The sequence below is a fragment of the Melanerpes formicivorus genome, unplaced genomic scaffold (assembly GCF_026170545.1).
Source record: "Melanerpes formicivorus ecotype bairdi unplaced genomic scaffold, bMelFor1.0.p_v2 SCAF_10, whole genome shotgun sequence".
NCBI classification, from domain to species: Eukaryota; Metazoa; Chordata; class Aves; order Piciformes; family Picidae; genus Melanerpes; species Melanerpes formicivorus.
The window spans coordinates 9,021,797-9,039,064 of NW_027142362.1; the positions used below are offsets into that span (position 1 = coordinate 9,021,797).

A 17,268-nucleotide genomic window follows, 5' to 3' on the forward strand; every position below is an offset into this window, starting at 1 on the left:
GAGCTGTGTTCTCTTACTTTTCCCTGAGCAGTAAATCCATAAATTTAAAAGGAATATTCAGGACAACTCTAACATAAGAGGAAACTCAGCCATCCCATGACAGCTTAAGCTAAAGCCTAAGACCACAAATCACAGGAGAAAGCAGCTTGGTTGCATGTTTTAGAGACAGATTTTTCTTCAAAATAGGATTCCTTGGTTTGTGTCTTTCCTCAAGCTGCAAGTAAGCCAGAAATAAAATTTCCGGCCATCCTTTGGTGGGGAATCCGCAGTTCCCTTGAGCCTCGCTACCGAGCGGAGGTGGTTTCTGAAAGAGAGGACCACAAAACCAGCCAGAGCAGTAGAGGCTTGTGGTGTTTTTCTAACTTGAATAGTACCAGTCTGAGGATGTGACTTAAGGATCAACAGAAGTTGATTTGTTGGGGTTTTTCTTTTGGAGCCGAGCAGCCTTTCAGTTAGAAAAGCACTTGCTGCCGACGAAGAGCGCAGTCATGTGGAACACAATCTGTTTTCTTAAGTGGGTGGCCACACCTTAATGACTCTGATTAGTGCTGGTATTTGCTGTACCTCTGTACAAACTGCACTGCAGTCATGTGAAGCCCGGAGCTGATCACGATGCCTACAGATTCCTGCTGCTAATGGATGAAATGGGGCTGGGATTGGGAAACTGGCAGTGTCCAGTGACCAGATATGTCCTTCAGGGGACAGTAAAGGTGTGTGTCTGCTGGATGTGTTCGTTATCACCTTTGCATCACAGGAGAGGGGAGGTTTAGGTTGGATGTTAGGAAGAAGGTCTATACAGAGAGAGTGATTGCCCATTGGAATGGGCTGCCTGGGGAGGTGGTGGAGTCACCATCATTGGAGGTGTTCAGGGTGCTTGGGGTGCTTGGTGCCATGGGTTAGTTGTTTAGGTGGGTTGGATTGGTTGATGGGCTGGACACGGTGGTCTTGAAGGTCTCGTCTGGTCTGGTCTATTCTATTCTGTTCTGTTCTATTCTATTCTGTTCTATTCTATTCTATTCTATACAATGAGAGTGAGGCCCCATCTCTGGAGACAGTCAAGATCAGATTTGATGTGGCCCTGAGCAGCGTGATCTAGTTGGAGGTGTCCCTGGGATTGGAAGTTGGACAAGATGACCTTTGAAGGTCCATTCCAATTCGATGCAGTCTGTGACTATGTTGATAGGGGCTTGTTTTAAGCTGCAAAGCAGTTTAAAGTGTGACAAAACCAGAGGTGTGCTTTTCAGATCTCTTAAGTTGAGCTAAGTTCTTCTTTTGAACTAAATTCTTCTCTTGCTTTCTGTTAGCTTTCATGTTGAGCATTATGTCCTTTACGGTAAGAGGAATACGTCTTGATTCTTCTGTGGGTCCAGTGTGTAGAGAAGAGCAGGGACATTGAGTTTGGCTTGTGATGGAGCATTTTTCTTCAGCTGATAATGGTTAAGGAAAGAGAAAGATGGTGGAAAAAACCTGGGAATGGGCATACACTCTAAAATTCATGGTCTTTGAAGATCTGCTAAGGATTAGAGAGCTCCCCAGATGCTCTTTTATTCAATTCCTTATTTGCTGTCAGCAAAGCTTGTGACAAAGCAAAAAACAAAGGTTTCCTCCTGATTATCAGCTGCTTTGGGAGCTCAAACACCACAGAAACAGAGAGGAAACCTGCATGTCTTGGCTGAAGTCAGGTTGCTTCAGCCTGTTCCTAAAGATGGGAGTAACAGGAGGTACCAGGTGAGGAATGACTCTCAAACCTCTGTGGAGACTCTCTCCAGGGTGAGAGGAGGCTGAGATAGTAAAAACCTGCCTTTGATTTTTTTGGAGCTGATCTCTTAAGCCCCAGATTTGCCTAAGCCTTGCAGGAGCAACAGATGGGAAAGCCTGTGGAAAAAGCTGGGTTTTGCTGCTTGCTGTTAACTCTTTGGCCAGATGGGAAGCTGTTCTTTCTGCTTTTAAGCACCATTTGAAAGGGGATGAAGTGATAAATTGGGGGGAGGACTGGAGGGAATTCTTTTCTGGTTTTATTTCTTGCATTGAATGTGGGGAATAGAGCACTTATCAATGAGCTTGGTCTGCTTTCCACTTCCTCTGCTCAGCAGATTCTTGGCTTGCAGAGCAGGACTGGGCACCAGCTAGTACAGTATTTCCAAGGATATTTGACTTAAGCCTTCCCCTGCTGAAATCTCACTGGCTTCAGTGGAAGCAGTTAAATCATGTGAGGCCTCTACAAAGTCCCACTTTTCATTGCATGAAGTATTGTCTTCCTGAGGCTGCCTCAGCCTTGGCCTGCTCAGCTTTGCTCCACAGCCTGAGTCAAACCATAACCCAGACAAAAGAGGTGTGCCATCACCTGTTGGATGGGAAGTGGATCTTATTTTGATAATTTGAGGTGAAGTGTGCTGGAAAAAAGTATCCTAAGTTTTTAAATCATTTTAATACCAGCATTATGTTTGGTTTGGTGTGTATTGCAGGCATCTCTACTGGTTTCATCAGTGCTAGAGAGATGATAACAGAGTCACTAAGAACAAAAGCTGGACTTGCTGGCTGAGTGGTGTAAGCTCACAGCATTAGAGTGTTGGAGATGCTGAGGGGACTGAAACATCTCTTTTGTGAGGAAAGACTGAGAAAGTTGGGTCTGAGGGTGGATCTCATCAGTGCTTGTAAATACTTAGAGTGGCTGTGAGGAGGTTGGGACCAGGCTTTTTTCAGAGGTGCCTGGTGACAGGGTAAGGGCTAACAGGCCAGACTTGAACATAAGAAGTCCCATCTAAACATGAGGAGGAACTTGTTGAATTTAAGGATGATGGAGCCCTGGAGATGGCTCCCCAGAAAGGTGGTGGAGTCTCCATGTCTGGAGACATAACAAACTTTCCTGGATGTGTTGCGGTGTGACCATCTCTAGGTGAACCTGCCTAGGCAGGGGGGAGGGGGGGCTGGCCTAGATGATCTCCAGAGGTCCTTTCCAATCCCTACCATTCTGTGATTCTGTAAGATCTGAGAGCAGGTGTGTGGTCTGCTCTAAGTTGTTTGGGGTTGGGGTTTTTTCCCCTTCTTTTTCTCTCCTTTTCCCTTTCTAGGGTACAGGCTACCCAAAAGCGATCCCACAGTTAAACCATGACACATAGCAAAGCTAAGTTTACCTTTTCAGTTTTCTCCAAGGGTGAAGATAGCTAAGTGACACCCCCCCTGCTGAGTGACTAATATCTCTGACTATTTGTGAACCTTCCCTGTGCCAAAAGCTTCAGGGGTGATGTAACTTTCTAGCTGCGGTCTGTTAAAATCTGTCAAGTAATTCGAGTTTGGTGGTGGAAGTGAGCCCCAGGAATGGAGCAGAACAATATTTCAAAACTGTCACTTTTTTCTCTTGTGTGTGTGTGTGTCCCTTGCCCTCCTGAGGGCCTGTGATCCATTTTGCTTTGTGGTTTGTGCAGATCTGCAGCCTGTCACCTACTGCGAGCCCGCCTTCTGGTGCTCAATATCCTACTATGAACTCAACCAGCGAGTGGGGGAGACTTTCCACGCCTCTCAGCCCTCCATGACCGTGGATGGTTTCACTGACCCCTCCAACTCTGAACGCTTCTGCCTTGGCTTGCTGTCTAACGTGAACAGAAACGCGGCGGTGGAGCTCACGAGGAGACACATTGGTAATTTCCTGGGCTTGGTCAGTCATCTGCAAGGGTGAAGGTGGAGACCTGCACCTAAAGCTTTTGATTTGTCAGCACACAGAATCCCAGTGTGGTGGGGGTTGGAAGGGGCCTCTGGAGATCATACAGTTCAGTTTCCCTTGCTAAAGCAGGGTCACCCACAGCAGGTTGCCCGGGATCCCAGGCTAACCGGGTGGGTTTAGAATCTCTCCAAAGAGGGAAACTGCACAACCTATCTGTGTAGGTTATTCCAGTGCTGGGTGTCAAGAGGATGGGGCCAGACTTTTTTCAGTAGTGCCCCGCCCAGTAATTAGACAAGGGGTAAGAGGCATAAAATGGAACCCAGGAAGTTCCACCTAAACATGAGGAGAAACTTCTTTGCTGTGAGGGTGCTGGAGCAGGCTGCCCCCTGCCTTAGCAGGCGAGTTGGACTGGGTGATCTCCAGAGGTCCCTTCCAACCCTCACCATGCTGGGATTCTTTGATTCCTAGTGGGATTACCCAGTGGGCCAAAAGAGGTGGTCTTCATTTACCATCCTTCATGGGTTAGCTGCTCTTTGAGAGCTGTTTGCTGCAGAGCTCATCTGCATCTGTACCAGCTGCTCTTGCAGATTGTGCAGGTGGTTCTTCTAAGCTAAGCCCAGCCTGTGGCCTGTTTTGTAGGAAGAGGAGTAAGACTCTACTACATCGGCGGCGAGGTGTTTGCGGAGTGCCTTAGCGACAGTGCCATTTTTGTCCAGTCTCCCAACTGCAACCAGCGCTATGGCTGGCACCCAGCAACAGTGTGCAAGATTCCACCAGGTAAGGAAGTGTTTCCCTTAGGGCTGTGATCCCAAAAGGCTTCACCTTCTGCAGACAGGGACTTGTTACAGAAAGCGAGCTCCGTCTCAAGGTGGGCACGGATTTGCTGGCCTCCCTTCTCTTGACAACGATTGCCAACCTTTACCCTATTTTAAGCAACCTGACAACTTGAGCAGGGCATTTTTTATAGCATGAAGGCTGAAGGCACTGATAGAGCAAGCTCCAGCAATTGTTTGCAGCACATCCATAGAAGTAGGAAGAAACAGGGCTTGAGGATCTAAGCAAAACTAAGAGCAGAATCTGCCACTCGTGCTGTGCAGTGTTTTAGCCATCCATTATTGTTCTCTAATGATCTGTCATGCTTATAATTGTCTGTACCTTTAAGTAAAAGAATATGCCCAGAGATCTCTTTTATTAACTTAGATTCACTCATAGTAATTCTAAATTGTGGGTTTTTTACTGTTCTGTATTAAAACTTCAGCACCCTTTGTAGTAAAATTTCACCCCCTCTCTTCTGACTTAGCTTTTATTTCATGGAAATCACATCTGCAGGCACCTTCTTGGTCTGGTTACAGCAAATGTACCTCTGAGGTCTGCTGAAAGATTGCAAAAGAATTTATTGCAGATATCTAGGAAGAAAATACTTTGTTGTTGGACACATGGAGAAGAGCAACGACGAGAGGATTTCACTCCAAAGGGAATGTAGCCACTTAGCTAGGCTTACAGAAGCCTTTATGCAGTTCAAAGTATGTATGGATTTAAACCCCAAACCTTTAGAAGTACCTGAATAAGATGGGCTCTCTTTTGAGAACCAATCCACACACTGCAGACTCTGGCCCATCTTAAATGCTTTCCTTCCTCAGATGCTTAGGAAGCAGCTGCCAGTGTTGCAAACATGACTTAATTCTCCAGCCACATCACAAGAGTCCACCCCGGCTGGAGTCAACATCTGAAGGCATGAACAACCCACATTTCCGCTGTAGATTCCTCTAAGGCACAGTTTTTGGACTCCAGCTCTCCCCACTTTTGCCACAGTCTTTGGCTGCCTTCTCAGACTCCTCTTCAGCTCTTTTCTGGGTCTGAAGCAGATTCTTTATTCCCTTTTTGACAAGATCAAGTCGCACCCGCTCCCCCTGGGCACAGTGCTGGGAAGATCTGTTCCCATCCAGTCCTGAAGTCTGAACAGTTTGGCAATCTCCTCCCGATCAGCATTCCTGCTTTCCTCTGTGCTCAACCAGACCCTGATGCTCGCCCCCTTTTTATTCCTCTGCCCCCTTAGGCTGCCTGACCCAGCTTCCCTTCAAACTCTCTGCAAGATCCACAGCACTGGGGCTCTGCTCTGTTCTGCTGACTGAAATGGGCAGTTGTTTCCGCAGCTGCTGAGCTGTCGCATGTGGTTATGCTCTGCTCTCTGCGCTTGGACCCAACACAGATGACAGTATGAGTCCAGCCCAAGGGAGCAGGCTCTGAAGTGATTCTTTAGAAAAAAAACAAACAAAAAACCCTACAATTCATCCCAGTCCAAATGGTTGTTTTTCAGGCTTGGCCCATGTGTAATCCCAAAGCACATTGGTTGTGTGCCAAGTTGCGGAGTTTAGCTTGTTTATGATTATCTGGGAGAAAGCAAGCCCAGCAACACCTATTGGAAGAGTTCTGGCTTCCATTTACTCATTCAAATGATGAAGCCTGTTGTTGTATTTCACCTTTAGTATCTCCAGCCAGCTGAATAAGTTGTCCTCAATCTTCTAGCTGGGACTAAACATCGGGAGAAAACCCTGGTTTTAAAGGGAAATTCTTTTGTGCATGGTAGTTGAATTTAAGAGAGGACTAACACAAGAAGGACATGGACCTGATGGAGTGGGGCCAGAGGAGAACCACAAAATTGGTCAGAGGGCTGAAGCACCTCTCCCATGAGGACAGGCTGAGGGAGCTGGGGTTGTTCAGCCTGGAGAAAAGAAGGCTCTGGGGAGACCTTATAGCTGCATTCTAGTACTTGAAAGGGCCTACAAGAAAGCTGGGGAGGGACTTTCGACAACGGCTTGTAGTGATAGGACAAGCCATTGGAGCAGGGTAGATTTAGATTGGATATTAGGAAGAAGTTCTTTACTATGAGGGTTGTGGAACACTGGAATGGGTTGCCCAGGGAGGTAGTAAAAACCCCATCTTTGGAGATGTTCAAGGTCAGGCTTGACAAGGCTCTGGGCAAGCTGATCTAGTTTGGGATATCCTTGCTGACTGCAGGGACCCTTCGAGGTCCCTGCCAACCCACAGCTTTCTATGATTCTAGTTTTAGTTCAGCTACCAGCCCTTTTAACCCTGATAACTGGTTTCTGGTTTGCTAGAGTGGCTTCACTTCAAGACTCCTCCAGTTCTTCTGCTGCTGGGCACCATGTAAATTCAACACCAGGGAGTCCCTGTTTTCGGCCAGCACTTTCCTTCCTCTCAGGCCCCACAGTGATTGCTGCCATCAAGTGTTATGGTCATAGTTGGACTTTTAAATCACAATATGAGGGAAATGGAAATAAAGAGGATGGAAGGAGGTTCACATGAGGAGCCCAGTTTTGGTCTCATGCTCCTTGTTCCCTGTCCTTAGCAGCATTTCCTTCCTTTCCAGCATAAGAGCTGTGTAAATGTGGCAGCCTTGATCCCTTTTCATGTGTCTAACCAATCTGCCTGCCAGAGGGGAGTTTCTTTCCATCCTCAGACAGAAAGGGGTTCCTCAAGTGTTCCAGCTCACACCTTGCTCTTGTCATGTTCCCTTCTCCTCAGGATGCAACTTGAAGATTTTTAACAACCAGGAATTCGCCGCTCTCTTGGCTCAGTCTGTCAACCAGGGCTTCGAAGCTGTCTACCAGCTGACCAGAATGTGCACCATCCGAATGAGCTTCGTCAAGGGATGGGGAGCAGAATACAGGTCAGCTTTTGCAATGGGACTTCACAGTGGGCTTCTGCTTGCCATTGCCACTCCTCTATTTCACACCCTGGGAAGCATAAAGCTTCTGTACTCTGCACTGTCTCTCCTCAGACACGTTGTAGCTCTTGAGAGTGTTGGTTTCATCTTTTGTTTTTCCCATCCTATTTGTTCAGGGCACACTTCATGTGATCTATCTGGAGGACTTAAGTCTGAGAATGGCAGATTTAGACTGGATATTAGAAAGAAATTCTTTACAGTGAGGGTGGGGAGACACTAGAACAGCTTGTCCAGGGAGGATGTGGATGCCCCCTCTCTGGATGTGTTCAAGGCCAGGCTGGATGAGGCCTTGAGCAAGCTGGTCTAGTGGGAGGTGGCCCTGCCTATAGCAGGGGGGTTGGAACTAGATGATCTTCAAGGTCTCTTCTAACCCAAACCATTCTATGATTTCAGTAACCATGTGTGTTTGGTCACAGCCTGTATGAACCTGAAGCTTTACTGAAGCTCAGCAGATAATTCCAGATGGCCTGTGTGGGAACCATGACTATTTTTTTCCCCCCTCAAAATTAGATGTATTTTTGATAGTTCAGGCATTTTATGACTGCACTGTTCTCTGGTCAGGATCAGTGTGAGGGCTTCTTAATAGGTATGGGTTGGGTTTGGTGGTTTTTATCAGGGACTAAGGGAATCTGAGGGTGCCAGAGCCCCAGAGCAGACTGTCCAGAGAGGCTGTGGAATCTTCTCCAGAGAGATTCCAAACCATGTTGGACATTGTGATCCTGGGCAAGCTGCTGTGGGTGACCCTGCTTTAGTAGGGGAGTTGGACTGGATGATCTCCAGAGATCCCTTCCAACCCCTGTCATGCTGTGTAAATTAAGATGAAAGCAGATGAGTTTCAAAATTTCTGTTTGGAAGAACTGTTGGAGTTAGAACTTCTCATCCTTCCCTTGGTGCTTGTCACAGGACAGAGGCAGTGAGAGAAGCAGGGTAATTTGTCCCTTTGTATATTGAAGATAAAAAGGAGGGTCTGATGTTTGGGATCTGTGATGTGGTCATTCTGCCAAGGGGTCAGTGGAGGCAGTGTGAGGGACTCTTGTGTTGCTGTCCTTTCACTGCCCTAGCAAGCAAACATCCCCCAGTATGGCAGGGAGTGAAAAGCAGAGGAGACAAAATGGGTTGGAAAATGAAGGTGGTTTTATGGGAGAGAGAGCTGGCCAGGAGAGAAGCCAAATGTGATTTTGAAATACTTGACTCTGTACCCTTTACATCTGTGGCTGTAGTTAAGATCTGGGGGCAGTCCCTGCCTCTTGGAGCCCCCAGGCTGTCTGCCCGTGCTCCCCTTGCCCAGCTGCCTCCAGCACTATCAGCTGGAGCCTGGGCCCTGCACGTTACTCTCCCACTTTATTCATTTCTCCAGATGTTTGGAGTCCATTTTGTTTTGAAATTGTCCTGCAGCCGGGCCAGAGCATTTCAGGCCTGGCTGTGAGCCACGGCTGGTAATGAGCTCCAGATGAGCATGACTTACGGAAAGTCAACTATCTCATTAGAGTGCTGGAGGCACTGAAACCCTGCGCCCGCGCCGGAGCTGCTCTCCCGCTCCCTCATTTCCTTGCCGCAGAATACTACAGCTCCTGCCCTTCTCGGAGCACGTTCAGCTGTCAGGCTGATTCAGACAGCAAAACCTTGCTGCTGGAGCTGCCTCCAGGGCGCTCCTCCGCTGATTCCTGCTCGAGCTGCTTGGTTTTTCGAGCGGTCTTTGGCGGGGCATTGAGGGCTTTTGTGTGCCAGGGATTTGGTAGAGGAAGGAGGGAGAAGCTGAGTACATAAGCAGCCTGTGACATGGAGGTTCTCCTCTGCCCAGACAGAACCTGATGGAGAAAGCTGAGGGCACCGAGAGCTTTGAGGGTTTGCCTTTCTGAAAGGCTGGAGCCAGTGTTGTCCATTGAGGTGGAAAGGCAGAATGAAGCTTGCTGTGATAGGTTTATGGAGGGCAGAAGTGTGGCAGCCGCAGAGGTTCTGGGTTTCTGTAGGCTGTTGCTGGGACAGCTGAAGGGCTGCCTTGTGTCAGGCTGGTTTCAGGCAGCAGAGGGGAATGCTTTGATGTCAGGAGGACTTTGTTTTTTCCAAGGGACCTGAGAGGTTTGTGTAGCTTCTCTTGAAGCCAGCAGAACAGGAGAGGTGCTCTACTCTCTGTCCTGCACTTCTCTCACCCAAACAGCTCCTGAGACACCCTTGGATGCAAACCACTTGCATTAGGTTGCTGCATGGGACAAGCCCGTCCCATACGCCCACTCTTGGGGCACAACCTGGGCTGCCAGCTCTGGCCAGCCACGCCTGAGCTGGGAATGGGTGGGGTCCCTGCAGGGAGCTGCTTCCATTTTCAGTTCAAAGGAGGAGAGATACAGATTCACTAACAGAATGGGATGCAGAGCTGTACCCCAAAGCCGTGCTTCTCTACCCAGCCATGGAAAGGTAGGGATGCTTGTGGGAGCACAGAGTAGCCCCACAGAGCACAGGGTCCATTTTCAGCAGTGGTTTCTCCCCAGGCCCCACAGACTTTGGGCTTCTCCCTCCCACAGACAGCTTCCAAGGACAGCTTCTGTGGGGAATGAGGGTGTACAACAAGGCTGTCTGCAGGCTATTTCTCCCTCTTCATAATCCTCCTCCTCCTCCACAGCAGCTGTCCCTGCCTCTCTGTCTAGAACAGGACTCCTGCCATCCCTCAGCAGAAGAGGGAGAGCCCCTTGCCCTGGGCCTTGGCCTCCCTTCCCCTCCTTTCCTCCCCATCTCTTCCTGCTTCCCATCTGGAGACACTCCGTGGGGTCTGGCCTCCGGGGGAGTAAGAGAGAAGCAGACAGGAGAGGGGGAAGGTGCTTTGTGGTAGGGGAAAGTCGAAGCATGGTGTGTGCTGACCCAGCAAGGATCCCCCTCTGCTCGCTGGCCACAGCCACCAACTCCTGAGGGACTTCAAAACACTGGGCTGGTCACCACGTTTCTGCTGCTGGGGTTTTTCACTCTGCAGCATTTCTGCTGCTTTTAAGGCAGCTGATCAAATGCAGATCTGCTGGAGTGCCCCATATACAGCGTGTGTGGTGTGGCATTCAAACCTCCCCTGGCTGCATGGGGGAGAGGGCTTGGTGGGGCTGCAGCAGGGAGTGTGAGTGGCTTGGTGCTGATCTCTTTCCACCATTGCCACATTCTGCTAAGACCTAAAGATACAAGAAAAAGAGAATATCCTAGAGGAATGTCACCTGTTTGGCAAACTGCTTACATTTGGGTTGGAAAAGACCTCTAAGATCTTTGAGCCTTGCTCTTCTTTGGACTTGGTCCAGCAGCTCAACATCCTTCTTGTAATGAGGGGCCCAAAACTGAATCCAGTGTTCAAGGTATGGCCTCACTAGTGCTGAGTCCAGGGAGACAATCACTGCCCTGATCCTGCTGGCTGCACTCTTCTTGATCCAGACCAAGATGCTGGTGGCCTGCTTGATACCTGGGCATACACTGGCTCATCTTCAGCTACTGTCCACCAACATCCCCTGGTCCTTTTTCCTCATGCAGTTTCCAGCCACTCTGTCCCAAGCCTGGAGTGTTCCTGGGGTTGTTTGTCCCAAGTGCAGCATTCAGCTGTGCTTGGGAGAAGCAAAAGCTGCACAATAAAGCTGCAGAATTTTGTGGAGATCAACAACCTTCCTTTCCCTTCAGGGAGTCAGATGCTCTTGTTTTCAGGGATCTGAGTAGTGAATAGGTTCTATAGTGAGCTGCTCCTTTGGGACTGTAGGAGCTGTAAAGAGTAAAGGTAGGGGGTTGAAAGAAGTTGGCAGCAGAGGCCAAAACCCAAACTGCATTCAGGAGAGAGAGAGAGACTTTCCCTTGGCCCCACGTGCAGGACTATTGTCTAAGCAGGAAGGAATGCTTCAGTAGCTGGAAAACCTTTTCACATTGGTAAAGTTTTGTAAGTCACATTTATGTGGTGGTTTTTTTTCCTTCTCTCCCTCCCCTGCTCCCTCAACCCCTTCTCTCTCGTAGGCGGCAGACTGTGACCAGTACTCCCTGCTGGATTGAACTGCATCTTAACGGTCCTCTGCAGTGGCTGGACAAGGTCCTGACACAAATGGGCTCCCCCAGCATTCGCTGTTCCAGTGTCTCCTAAGGAAACCTCTCCTGGGGAGCAGGTGAAGGGGGGAAATAAGGACTGGAGAATGGAATTGGCTTAACCCTTAACAAAATGCATAGTAAACAAATTCCCAGTTATGGAGGTGAGGAGGGGGGGGAAAAAAACTGCTAAAAAAAGACAAAAAAAAAAAGAGTAGAGGCAAAAAAGGTGGATTTTTCTTTTTGTTTTGAACTGAATCCCCATGTAAGCCACTTCCACTGAAACTGTTAGCACTTTGGTTACTCTGCTATGGGCCACTGCAGTTACGAGTTTGAAGCTGAAGTTTATCATGATGAGAAACTGGACTTGGTTTCGGCTCACTGCTCAGCCTCCAGTTGTGTCCTGCCGCTGTGAGCACCACTCAGAGGACACTTTCCTGCTGCCTCACACAGCTCCAGGCTCTTCTTCTGCAGCATCTCTGAAAAGCCAGGTACTGTGGGACGTTGGGATGACTCTTCCTCGTGCGTTCTGTCACCATCCACCTGATCCACAGGGGAAGAGGAAGCATTGAAAGCACAGACGAGAACTAATTCCCCCAGCAGTGTATCCCAAAAGGAAGGAACTTCCCATGCTGGACTGCTGATGCAGAGGCAAGGTCTTGCTTCATGCCCAGGGGATGCAGCTGATAGTCCCAGACTGGATTGATGTGAAGCAAAAGGCCAGAAGGCTCCTCCTAATGTTGCTGCAGCAACTGCTGACTCGAGCTGCTCCCAGACAGACGTTTGTCCGGTGGGGAGCTGCGGCTGGGCGTGTTACACCTTCGTTAGCGTGTGGCCTGTTTGCATTAACCACAGAGAGTTTGGAGTCTGTTTTCTCAGCATGTTGAATGGTTTCTGCCACTCCTGACATCCTAGGGGCATAGTGAATTCATGTCCTGCTCTGCTCTGCTCGAGTGATGGAAGTGAACAGGCCCTTGGTGCCATTTCACATGACGCCCTTTAACAGGTCATCATCCCACACTGTCACGTGTGGCTGCACAAGAACCAGGACATCTCAGACACAAACCCCCTCTGTCTGAAACTTCCTCCAGCTGATTGAAATGCTCTGAGATGTGTTTTTTTTTGCCTGGAGAAACTGGGAGAGTGTGTATTTCCTTGTATTATAAAACCTTCCTTTTAAACATACATGCTCCAGACTGTTTCATATATATATATATATATTTTATTTTTTCCCCCTGCAGCAACTTTCATAGCAAACAACTTCCACAACTGGAAAAGAAACCCCAACCCTTAGCACTTGTTTTTATGGTTCAGAGTTGCCAAATAAGCCTCATAAACTTTGTGAGTGCTCTGCAGTTATCTGTTTCTTTATATCTGTGTTGAATGTCACACACGTTTGTGCCAAAACATTAGAAGAGGGAGGGGAGAAAAGGAGAATCAGTTTCCTATGGAAATCTTTGCTTTCTTTCCTTTGTTTCATAGACAGAAGACAAACACAGAACCTAGATCTGGCTCAGGAAAGGACAGAGTCAGATGGCCTCAGAGTGACTTGTGTTAAGGCTTTAGTCCTGCAGATCTTTATGCTCCCAGATGTGAACAGGAGCGGCCCCAATGAGCTCAGTGCCAGGGTGAGGTTTGCAGCTTCAGAGCACCTTGGTCCCATCGTGTGGTGCTGACTTGTGACAGCATTTCAGACAGTTCCCAGGAGTTTCCATGTACCTGCCTAGCTGCAGAGAGAGGCTGTTCCCATGTGCTTGTTCCTTTGAGATTCCCGTTTATCACCACCAGTTTTAGACCTGAGGCATGGAGAAGACAGGGTACCAGATGCCCCTTGCTTGGTGGACACAGCAATGGAGGATCCCAGAGGCTTGCTGCTGGGGTTTGTTACAGCAGGCAAACAAAAGGCTGCTTCAGGGAGTTTTCTTCCAGAAATGAGAAAGGACATTTTGTGCATGAACTCTGAATTCTGAGGAAGGCTTTCAGTGGTGGATGTGGCCCTGGATAATGCAGGCACCCGGGAATATCCTCTCCCAGGATTCAGACTGGAGCTCTTCACTGTGCAACATACCTCATATCCTAGTGCTGGAGGGTTCCTGGGGGATTTAGTTTCTGCAGTGTGTCTGAGTTTGGTTAGATCTCTGCACAGATGCAATGCCAGCAGCTGGCTAAACCAGCATGTTTCAGCCTCTGCAAAAGTAGGGCTGTCATTGTGGGGTGATTTGGCAGAAACTTTTGGGTACAGGTTCCTAGCAGCTGCAGAGAACCCTTTCTCTCAACCTCTGTGGAAGTGAGGGAGGAGGGGGAAAATGGCCCCAGGTTTCCACCTCCCCAAAGTGTCTTTAAGTCATATTTGCTAATTTTAGTGAACAAATGGTTTTGGTTGTCCACCTAATCATGGGGGAAGTTGGACTCTGTGGTGCCATGTGCCTTAGCAACTAAAATGACATCTTCAGTCCCAGTGCCAGGGACTATTATTATCCATGTTGGTGTTTGCATGGAACCAGGAATAAACCCCAGCTTTAATAGGAAGTTTGCAACCAGAATCACCCCCTTGGCCAAGTTAAGAGTTGGACCTAGATTTCCACTAGGAACCAGATGGATATCTTCTGCTTGGTGCAGGATAATTAATTGCTGGCTGTTATTACTGGATGCCTTTTGAAAAGCAGGATTCAGATGATGCATAAAAACTTTGGCTAATCTCCCCTCATCATCCCTTAAGTAAAATACTTCAGATGGAAAATGTGAGCAGTACAGTTAGATAAAACCGAGGAGATTAACTCCACTGAAGTATTAATTTCCTCTCCTGCCCTTTGTTTGCCTTCTCGCTAATTCATAAAAGCTTTGTGGTTCCTCAAGTTACCTGATAAAGCCAGATGGGAAATCCTGAAGCCTGCAGCAAATGACAAGGTAAAGGTTGGGGAAGGGCTGTGATCCCAGGGAGGTTGGTGGCTGAGCTTCCTTTCGTGCTGCACAGCTGAAGTGGGTGTGCAGATGGAAGCTAATTCCCTGTCAGCTCTGAAACCTGCTGGGTGACGCCATTGGTGTGGACACTAAGGAAAGGGACGAGGTGGCAGGAGGTTGGAGGGGGCTGTGAGGAGCAGTGGCCCAGAGCTGCAGCTGCCTGCTTCTGGGTTTGAGTTTTTTCCTGCAACTTTATGAAGTAGCTTTGATATGTAGCACAGCTGCACGCAGTCAGCCATGGCCTAGCTTAGGTTACACAACCATGCTGGAAAATCTGCTCCTGTGAGGGGAGTCTTGGCTAGTTTCCCCAGGATTTCAGACCTTTTTGTTACTGGTGGGGAGTCACTAGCAGGAACTTTGACTCTTTTTAACTGGTGTGGCCATACACAAGGGCCTGGCTGCTGGCAGATGATACTGATGGCCTTGTGAGTTTAAATGACTGTGGTGATTTTGTTGTTTTGGGTTTTGTTTTTAATGATTATTAATGTATTGAACTGAATTGCAGTTTGTAGTCCATGTTCAGCTTGCCATAGGAGTAACCCAGTGCTGTCCCTTTGACTGAATCGCCAGGAAATCAGCCTGTGTCGGTGTGTGCTAAAGATGGAGCAATTGAATCCCCCAAAGCTCTGGCTCCCCATACAGGCCACAAAGAGGCTGAGGGTAACCTTTGAGAAAGAGTAAAACAAGTTCCCTCTGCCCTGAAGGATCAGCATAGTCTCTGACCCCTGCAGAGGGCTCCTTTGCAGGGTGAAGAACGTTCAGGACTTCATCTCAAGCACTGACATCCATCCCTTGTGCTGCCTGTTACCTGGGAAAGCACAAGGAGCAGGAAGAACAGAGCTCAGTGAAGGACTTCAGCCCTATCATAGAACATCTGAGAGCTGTCAGAGTTCTCCAAGGTACTGGATAGGTGGGAGGAATGGAATTGGTCACAAATAAGCTGGAATGGGGAGTAATCAGTCACTGCATTGTGGCTGATGGAGAGGAATGGCTAAAAAGGCAGTGTATGGGTTTATCCTGTCCATGCTGTTGTGTTCATGTCTGTCTTGAATATTTGGGTAAATCAAGTATTTAAGTTTTAACAGAAAGGGCAATTAAGGACTCAGAGGGTTAAATCTTTCCAGTGTTCCTTTCTGCTGATTGCAAGAAATGAGGCAATTACTGATAAGAGAGCAAGAGACTCGCCTCAGAACTGAGCAGCAAACCCTGGCCAATAAAACAGACCATGGACTTCTCCAGCAGGAGCCTTCATCCAGGTTGCTGTTTCATCCTTCAGCAACAAGCCAGGTTCCCAGATGGGCCCTCAAATTGTGCTCTTCAGATTCCTGAGGCTTCCCAGAGACATCACTCCAGCGACCTTTGGGGGTTTATCTTTACATTTCCTCCAGTCCATGGGTACTAGAGGAGTCTCCTGCACCACTCTCTGCTGCTGAGGTGCACCCAGCTCACTCGCCCAAGGTGGCAGCCTGCTTCCTTCACTTCAGACTGAGCTGTCCCCTGTGGTATCTATGAGCATGTTTGAGTAGTGTTTAGATCTTCTTAACCCCAGCTTGAACGTTACCGACCGGTGGTGTCGCGCCCCGCTTTAGCCTGTCGAGCGTTACTCACTATTTTGTTACTAAAGGCCTGTACTCTGTATGCCCTCCTATTTCATATGTGAAACTGTAAGTTCTATTTTGGACGTTTTAATAAACTTGGATTTGAAACCTGAGGCTCCTGAGAACATAAGGGTATTGGAAAAGGACAGCTGAGGACCCAAAGCGAAGGCATCTGGAGCTTTGGAACCACAGGGAATTCAGACAGCAGTGCCTGTAGGGGTAGGTATGATGAGCAGGGCTGGAGGACAGGTCTTGGGAGAGCAGGTGAGGGAACTGGGATTGTTCAGCCTGGAGCAAAGGAGGCTGAAGGGAGACCTTCTGGCTCTATACAATTCCCTGAAAAGAGGCTGGAGCCAGGTGGGGGTTGGTCTGCTCTCACAAGGAGCAAGCGACAGGATGAAAGGAAACAGCCTCAAGTTGCCCCAGGGGACGTTTAGGTTGGACATGAGAAACAATTTCTTCCCCAAAAGGGTTGTCAAGGCCCTGGCCTAGGTTGCCCAGGTGACACTGGCATCATAGAGTGCCCAGAGAAGCAGCTGTTTCATTAGAAGGCAGGTAATGAGGTCACCTGGCATACTGGAGAGGAGGGAAGTAAAGCTGGGTGGGCATTGAGCTGGCCTCAGGGAGGGCATGCTGCAGCCAGCACTGCTCACCACGCCAAGGCACAGTCATCTAATTCCCTGAACTGCTGACACTCCTCCCAGAGTTTCACTGAAATTCAGATATTTTATGGGGTTTTGGGTTGTTTTTCCTGACAGAGGATTTTTTGAGAATACTTTTTCCACTCAGGTTTCCAACAATGTGGTAATAAAAAGGGTCTCGGCCAGGTTTTGTAGCGGGGTTGCCAAAGCTGGAGCGTGATGTGGAGTAAAGCAGCTCTGAGCTGCCAGCTCTGCTGCTTGTCACCTGAACAGATCACAGATTGCAGTATCACAAAGTTCTCCTCTGCACTGGAAAAGGGAAGCTGGAGCAAAATACAGTTCCAAGGGGCTGGAGGTTTCGTCCCTGCCTCTCGGTTTCTACTCATGGGTTCTGCAGGAACCTCCCCTACACCAGCCAGGGGAGGGAGGGAGGAAGGGAGGGAAAAGGTGGAAGCAGCAATAGTGAGCTTCACCAAGGTTGGGAGCCAGAGTCCAATGCCATAGCACCCACCTTATAATGAATATAAACCATCAGGGGGTGTTTACCATAGAATTGTTTGAGATCAATTCCAACCTTCAGCCTAAGACCACCCTGGCCATTCGACAATGTCCTAAGTGCCACGTCTA

At 48.6% G+C, this 17,268-nt stretch overlaps 1 protein-coding gene across 1 annotated transcript in view; it reads left to right on the plus strand.

Annotated features, from left to right (window-relative positions):
- SMAD3 (SMAD family member 3) overlaps positions 1-16,108 on the plus strand; it is a 91,518-nt gene extending 75,410 nt beyond the window's left edge. Inside the window, exons 6-9 of the mRNA XM_068143541.1 lie at positions 3,426-3,638; positions 4,301-4,438; positions 7,208-7,352; positions 11,376-16,108. Coding sequence (XP_067999642.1) covers positions 3,426-3,638; positions 4,301-4,438; positions 7,208-7,352; positions 11,376-11,499 — 620 coding nt within the window. The 3' untranslated portion in view covers positions 11,500-16,108. The remainder of the gene's footprint in view (positions 1-3,425; positions 3,639-4,300; positions 4,439-7,207; positions 7,353-11,375) is intronic.
- The last annotated feature ends 1,160 nt before the right edge of the window (positions 16,109-17,268 follow it).